Genomic DNA, 8,088 nt, shown 5'->3' with positions numbered 1-8,088 from the left:
GTTTACATATTTTCCCCTACACACAAGGATATTGTTTTGCTTTACTCTCTCTTCTGCAAGCAAGTTTCAAGGATTTTAGCCCTTAATATCACGACTTATTTCAAAGGCTGGTTTGTGCATACAGGCCTTTACTAATATATAAAATATAGCAACAATGGGGAAAGGGCAGTTTTGGTCAGTTTATCACACTGTTTCTGCTGCTGCTTCCTGCTCAGAGGAAGGGAAGACTCCTTCCCTTGCTCCAGCTTGGGCTCCCTTCCACCAGAGAAAGTCCTTTACAAGCTTCTGCAATGTGAATCCTTCCCACAGGTTGCAGTTTTTTATATACTGCTCCAGCATGGGTCTCCCTCAGGGTCATAAGTTCTGCCAGCAAACCTGCTGCAGTGTGAGCTCCTCTCATGGTGCCACAGGTCCTGCCAGGTTCCAGTGTGAGCTCCCCACAGGGTCACATCCTCCTTCAGGCATCCACATACTTGAGTGTGGGCTCCACCACGGACCTCCATGAGCTGCAGGGGAATAGCCTTCTTCACCATGGGCTGCAGCAGCTGGAGGACCTCCTCCACTACTTTCTTCACTAATTTTGGCATCTTCAGAATTGTTCTTACCTATTCTTCTCTGGCTGCAATTCGTTTCTGTGCAGTGACTTCTCCTGGAGGCATGACCACTATCACTGATTTGCTCAGCCTTGGCCAACGGTGGGTCAGCCCTGGAGCTACCTGGCATTGGCTGGGTGTTGGGGGACCTGCTCCCAGCTTCTCACCAAACTCACCTATGCAGCCCCTACTACCTAAACCTGGCAACACAAGCCCAATACACCTTGTTAGCTAAAAATACTACGCATGCCTCTGGAGAAATGACACCTTCATACTATTGCCTGTTTTGCAATTATTATCCCTAGTAGCTAAAAAGATTTGTTACAACAGACCTGATCCAATGCAGTTACTTTGTGGGGCTTCTTACACAGGTCAGAGGGTAACTCAACACTTGATCGCTGTAAAATACGAGCATGCTATTCAGTGAGAACAGTGTACTATATGATTCCAGTTTGCCTCACAATGAAAATTTTAAACTGTTAAATTGCCTTCTAATTGCTTTCTGTTCAAGTGAGCAATTCCATTACCTCTTACCATGTCTTCAGTATGTGCATAGGAAAATTGGCAACGCGGCAAGTAAGTGCTGGGTTGAGCTGCATCCCATCAGGACTGGTCGTCCCCTGCTTGTTAGTGATCACTGGTAATGCACTTCTCTGAACAGTGTTCATGCCACATGAAGCCCTTCCAAGCAATGAAGTTTTTTTAACCTAATGTGGGCATGTCAGCCTTCTGGGAAGCAAGTGGTGAGGAAGGAATGTGAAAGTTTGATGCAAGATCACCTTTCCAGTTTTCTCTGTAGCTGTTAGAGAACTTCATTATAAAATTTTATATTGAAATATATGAATATATATTTCATATATATATATATATTGAAATATATGAATATATTGAAAAATATGAAATGTCCCTTTACTTCACAGAAATGCAGTCTTGGCTCTCCTGAAGATTTTCTTTCCAGAGCATTAGATCCACCACAGCAGCAAGTAATTGGTAATGCAATGAATCTGTTGAGGAAGATTGGTGCTTGTCAGTTAAACGAGCCCAAGCTAACTCCATTGGGCCAGCACCTTGCAGCCCTTCCTGTTAATGTCAAGATTGGGAAAATGCTTATATTTGGTGCTATATTTGGCTGCTTGGATCCTGTGGTGAGTAAAAAAGAAATCATGTTTTAAAAAGTATAGAAACTGTTAATTCTTTGCAATTAATCTGATTTCTTGTAATGCAGTATTTTGAAAATGTGATGCAAGTTAAAATGTTTACTTCAGGGTGAAGACACACAGACATAACGGAGGGCAATAATATAAGTGTTCTTTATGGTTGGACTCAATGATCTTAAAGATCTTTTCCAACTTAAAATGGTTCTAGGAGTCAAAGTTCTTAGGTACTCTCACAGTGGCTAATCAGGCTTGGTCTGCAGGTCTGTCCATGGTGATCCCAGGGGATATGATATTTAAAGAAAATATCGTCTTTACATGTGAGTTAGGCAGTCTGGATTGCACCACAATTTGTAGCCAAGAACATAGTCAAAGTTATTGGAAATTAATTGGTAGGTAATTTACTAAGACTGTGACATAGTTTACATTTTCACCTAATCCATTTAATTTACCACAAATCAGAAGAAAACATGAGTATGTTAGTTCCTGGAAAGTGAAAGTTAAAATTCTTGATATCTCCTGTTAATATGATACAGCCTAAAGCAGTTGATTAATTTGACCTTCGTTGCATTGTCATTTGGCAAAATATTTCATAAGAGTTTTGAAATGTTTTTTTATGTTTGCATTTAAGACACTATGTGAACAGTGGCTTTAATATGAGTTCTGAATTCTATGTAGGAAATTCTTATGGTGCTGAGTTTTCCTTGAGACTTAGTAGAAGATAGACTATAATTAAATATTTTTTACTCTTCTTAGAGTACAAGAGCTAGTGATTCTTAGGTGCAAGAAATCAGGCAGGGAAGACAATCAATGGGTGTGAGTGGAGACCTGCTGATTCAGCTCAAGGGCAGCAAGCAAATGCACAATCAGTGCAGAAGCAAGGATGGGTCCTTTAAAGACTACAGGAATGCAGTCTAGTTGCATAGGGATGTGGTGAGGAAGGCCATGGCAAAGATGGAGCTGACCATGGCAAGGAACACAAAGCCATGTGTTAAAAATAAGAAGGGGTTATACAGCTATGTCATCCAGAAGAGGGACGTCAAAGAAAATGCACCCCACTTGATGAACTGGTAACAACAGATGAGGAGAAGGCTCAGGTACTTAATGTTTTTACTTCAGTCATCAATGGCAACCTCTTTTGTGGCAGTCAGGTGAAGTCCCAGGTGACTGGAAAAGGGGAAACATTGTACCTGTCTTTTTTTGAAAAAAAGTAGAAAAGAGGGGCCTTTGGAACTACTAACCTGTCAGCTTCCATTCTGTACCCGGGAAGATCATGGAGCAGATCCTTTCGGAAATACACTGCAGCACTTGGAGGACAGGGAGGTGATTCAAGACACCAGTGCAAGCTTAACCAAGGTCAAGTCCTGCTTGACCAACCCAATGACCTCTGTGGTGGAGAGACCACATCAGAGGACAAGGGAAAGGCTACATAATCATTTATCTGGACTTCTGCAAAGCCTTTACCATGGTCCCCAACCTAAATTGGAGAGAGATGGATTCAGAGGGTGAACTATTAGATAGATGAGAAAGTGGTTGTACAGTCCCATCCTGAGGGTGGTGGTTAATAGCTCAGAGTCCCAGTGGATAAGTGGTGCCCTCAGAGGTCTATACTGGGACCAGTATTATTTAATATCTTCATCAGTGACATAGATGGAGAGGCTGAGTGCACTCTCAACAAATTTACAGATGACCCCAAGCTGAGTGGTGCTGTTGACATATCTGAAGGAAAGGATACTATCAGGAGGGACCTGGAGAAGTGGGTAGATATGGAGTTTAAAAGGCCAAGTGCTGGTGCTGTACCACGGTCCGGACAGCCCCAGATACCAGCACAGGCTGGGGATGAACAGATTGAGAGCAGCCCTGGGGGGAAGGACTTGAGGGTGCTGGTGGGGACATGACCCAGCCTTGGGCACTCACAGCCCAGAGAGCCAGATGTGTCCTGGGCTGCATCCAGAGCCAGCAGCAGGGGAGGGAGGGGATTCTGCCCCACTGCTGGGCCTTCATGAGACCCCACCTGTAGTGCTGGATCCAGCTCCGGTAGTCCCAGCACAAGAAGGATGTGGACCTGCTGGACTGAGTCGAGAGTTTATCATAGTGATGATCAGAGAGGATTGGAGTACCTCTCCTTTGAGGAGAGTGAGTGAGTTGGGGTTGTTCAGCCTGGAGAAAAGGTTCCGGCATGACCTAATTGCAGCTTTTCGGTATATGAAGGCACTGAAGAAGAGCTGCTTAATGTTACCATATGGTAACAGAACAAGAGGGAATGGGTTTGAACTGAAAGAGGATTTGGTTGGATTCAATATTAGGAAGAAATTCTTTACGATGAGGGTGGTGAGGCAGTGAAACAGGTTGCCCAGAGAAGTTGTGGATTTCTCTGGATCCCATTTCTGGAAGTGTTCAAGGCCAGGTTGGGTGAAGCTTTGGGCAACCTGGTTTAGTGGAAGGTGTCCCTGCCTATAGCAGGGGCTTGAAACTAGATGATCTTTAAGGTCTGTTGTAACCCAAGCCTATAATTCTAAGATAATGACTAAAGAAAATATAAGGCTATTTGTTTTATAAACCTGTAAGCTTACAACAAAATACTTTGTTATATACACAAAAAAGTGATGTGTACTTCTATAATTGCAGGCAACTTTGGCTGCTGTTATGACAGAAAAAACCCCATTTACTACACCTATTGGTAGAAGAGATGAAGCAGATCTTGCAAAATCATCTCTAGCTATGGCAGTTTCAGACCATATAACGATCTACAATGCTTATCTGGGGTAAGTGATGGTTCTGCTATGCTCTTAACTAGTAACAGATAACAAGTAAATGTAAAGAATCCTTAACATCTTTTGAACTGCTTTCACTTCAAGTTTTTTTCTCTTTGGAGTAACAATAGATTGTCAGGTACTGTAACATAAATGGATATCTTGCTTAGTTTTCTGTTCTCCAACTCCTCTTAACTATGCTTGCACACATATAGAGGTTTACTGTGCCAGTTTATCCTAGTGTTTAAAGTACTTCGTTTGTTTTTGTGGTATTTTAACCATAATATTTTGTATTTGATAAAGCACAAGTGTATAAAATGACATACAGGTTTTCCTCTTTAGTATTACCACTAAGTCTGAATTCTGTTTTGACTGTCAAGTCAGACAGAAGTGGATGGGGTTTGAGAGTAAATCACCTTGTATTTTTGTTAGTATCTGTCTATGTATCTAATATCATGCCTATGTTACAGACATGTTCTCTGGAGTGTCCTTAGACCAGCAGCATTCATCTTAATGAATACAACTTATTTTAGAGTGGAGAATGCTCACCCAAACACATAATTCTTTTTTAACTTAGTTCCTCTTCTGTTGTTACAGTCTTGATGGGTTTCTTCTTGCTGTAATAAGACACTATTTTTTTCCTCTAGGTGGAAAAGGGCTCGACAGGAAGGGGGATATCGTGCTGAGATGACTTATTGCAGAAGGAATTTCCTTAATAGGACTTCACTGTTAACTCTGGAGGTAAAGTATATCATTATGCTCTTCACTTGTAAGTTATTTGTTAAAATTTTCATCTGAAAGTGTTATTCCCTTTTAAAGAGATGATATATCACAGTTACTATTTAGACAAGATAAAAGCAAGTGGACTTCTAGGGACTGATGAAATCCACACTCTCGATTAAGGTTGCTGTGTCTGTATTTGAGTTTTGATATGAACACTTTGGTAAACAGCTTTATAGTCACTACCATTGGAGAAGCTAGGCCTTGTTTTCATCAGAGAATCAAAGCTTTATGAATTAAAGTATTTATATTATTCTTGATATGAAATAACATATAGCAGTTAATTTGAAAAATGAGCCACAAACATGAATGGCCTCTTATTTTTTGTGGTAAAATGTTTTAATTGATCTTTTATGTTTGGGTAACTGAGTATTTCTAAGCAGAAGTGGATCTTTGATTGAAATGTGTCTTTTCATTTTAACTGCAGGTAAAGATTTAGTATTTGCAGCATATATATTTCCACATGTCTAATCCTATATTCCAGATATCAGTTTATGTTATAAATAATACTTTTCCTGTAGAAATAGCTAGGATTCTAGTGTGGCAGCAGAAAATACAAGTGATTATTCTAGTAAGGGCTAGTGCATGAATAGTAAGGGAGAGCATGAATAATTCAGATGGAGTATGTAACTTTCTTAATTCAAGACTTTACTAATACCATCCTAATTTCAGGATGTGAAGCAAGAACTCATAAGGGTGGTCAGAGCAGCAGGATTCACAACATCTTCAACACAATGCAGATGGGATGGAACTGGAGACACACAATCCCCATCTCTCAGTGAAATAGCTCTTCTTAAAGCTGTGTTGACTGCAGGGCTGTATGACAACGTAGGAAAAATTCTATATACAAAGTCTGTGGATGTTACAGAGAAGCTGGCTTGCACAGTAGAAACTGCTCAGGGTAAAGCGCAAGTTCATCCTTCTTCTGTAAATCGAGACTTGCAGACATATGGATGGCTGCTTTACCAGGAGAAGGTAAGTTAAAGATGATGAATGTAACTAGTTGTTTGTGTAGAGGTGGAGTTCTGCCTCTAATATACTTCAAACTAGTGTATGTTATTTAATATCCAGTTGTTTTATCCTCAAGAGTCTTTTATTATCTAATGATCCTAAAGTCCATAAAAGTGAGTCAACTGAGTGCTGAGAAAGAAGATGGTGAAGCTGAAGATCATGAACAAACCTTCATGGTGAAACTGGTAGCTGTAAATAGAAGGAATTTTCTGTGTATCACTTAAGTTAATAGTATCATTGACCTTTTTAAATAGAGTCTTGTTGATTTTAATAACACCTTATACAGTAATATGTAGTAGTAACTTTTCAAAGTCTGCTTTGTTACTTTTCTAAGGTTTTGAAACTTGGTACTGACATAGCCCAGTAATAAAATAGCCTATTCTGTAATGGACTGCTAAACTTCCTAAGTGAATTGCATTTCTTTTCATGATTTTCCCCTTCAATTAAAAATCTTGTCAGCTATTTCCTAAATTCAAGTGTTTGTATCTAGTTATACTTCTGGTACAACAGAAGTTTGACAGCAGTTGCTTAATGACCAAATTTACTGTAGAGAAGCAGGAAGTATTAGACCTTTTGATGCATATAACGTGATAGTATTTTTTGAGAGTTGAAAATATTTCCTGATCCCCAAGAACATTGTAGTGTGGTGACAAGACAGCAGCTAAGGTAGGTAAGTTAGTCCATGAACGATGGGGAAAACAAAGCCTGCACTTTGAAACATGAAGATACACTCCTTTTGCATGTGTTCTTCCTACTACAACTTATTCCATCCCATTCTGTCTTTATTTGAGGTGTTCCAAACCCAGAAGCCACACATGCTGAATCACGCAGTTCATGTAGTGATGTGTCTGTGTGTACCACATTTATGTATGTGCATATGTGATTGTAGTTAAACTGACAAAACAGCTGCTCCCAAGAAGAATGTGTAATTAAAGAGCTTTGCCTGCCTTTTGTTTCAGTAGTGTTATTACTTTTAGTGTTGCTTCTCTGAACACCTCTATGTTAACATTATCTCTCCATTTGAACTTTAAGAAGGTAACTGTGTCTTTAGCTAACTTCCAGCATATAAGCCTATCACTTAGAGGTGAGTTATTTTATGTGATGGCAGACAAATAGGTATTGTTTCTGTGCAATAACTTGTTTTGGTTGCATCTTGAAAAAGGAAAAAAAGTGCACTTTTTGTTTGTAGAAATAGCAATCAAATTTAGTGTTATAGATGTATTGTGGTTTGGGATTTTTTTGTTGCTGTTTTTAATTGTTTGTGTCTGTTTATATGCAGGTGAGGTATGCCAAGGTGTATTTGAGAGAAACTACTTTAATATCCCCCTTTCCCATTTTGCTTTTTGGTGGGGATATAGAAGTCCAGCATCGTGAGCGTCTTCTGACAGTTGACGGTTGGATCCATTTTCAGGTGCATTGGAGTTATAACTAAACTTACCTCTCATAATTCCATGAGCTTTTTGTATTATATAGTTGATGTATTAGCTTGATTTAGACCGCTGTATATGGGAGATGGAGACAAGGGGGAAGAAAAGGGGAGAGAATCACACTCAAAATATAAACTTAATGAATCACACTCAAAAGAATAGACTTGTCATGTGTGGTTTGCAACAAATTGGTTCCCTCTCTTTTTCAAGAAGAAAACGTTCTTTCAGAAAATATATTTAAAACAAATGCAGACTAAGCCTTTTTTTATAGAGCTTGTACTGAAAGCAGGGGAGTGTGCTGTTTTTATATTACCCTTTCCTACAATTTTGTAATCTTGTAACTATATCTGTATCTTTAGCACACTACTGT

The 8,088-nt window shown here is 39.5% G+C and overlaps 1 protein-coding gene across 3 annotated transcripts in view; it reads left to right on the top strand.

Moving 5' to 3' along the window:
• Positions 1 to 8,088, top strand: part of DHX29 (DExH-box helicase 29) — a 37,857-nt gene that overhangs the window by 25,579 nt on the left and 4,190 nt on the right. For all 3 annotated transcript variants that reach the window (XM_015652571.1, XM_015652572.3, XM_019009216.1), the window contains 5 exons: positions 1,514 to 1,738; positions 4,376 to 4,512; positions 5,148 to 5,241; positions 5,953 to 6,255; positions 7,571 to 7,702. In XM_015652571.1, coding sequence (XP_015508057.1) covers positions 1,514 to 1,738; positions 4,376 to 4,512; positions 5,148 to 5,241; positions 5,953 to 6,255; positions 7,571 to 7,702 — 891 coding nt within the window. The remainder of the gene's footprint in view (positions 1 to 1,513; positions 1,739 to 4,375; positions 4,513 to 5,147; positions 5,242 to 5,952; positions 6,256 to 7,570; positions 7,703 to 8,088) is intronic.

This window comes from Parus major, chromosome Z, assembly GCF_001522545.3.
Source record: "Parus major isolate Abel chromosome Z, Parus_major1.1, whole genome shotgun sequence".
Classification (NCBI taxonomy): Eukaryota; Metazoa; Chordata; class Aves; order Passeriformes; family Paridae; genus Parus; species Parus major.
The sequence above is the reverse complement of the archived record's forward strand: the minus strand, read 5'-3'. Positions and strand labels throughout refer to the sequence as shown.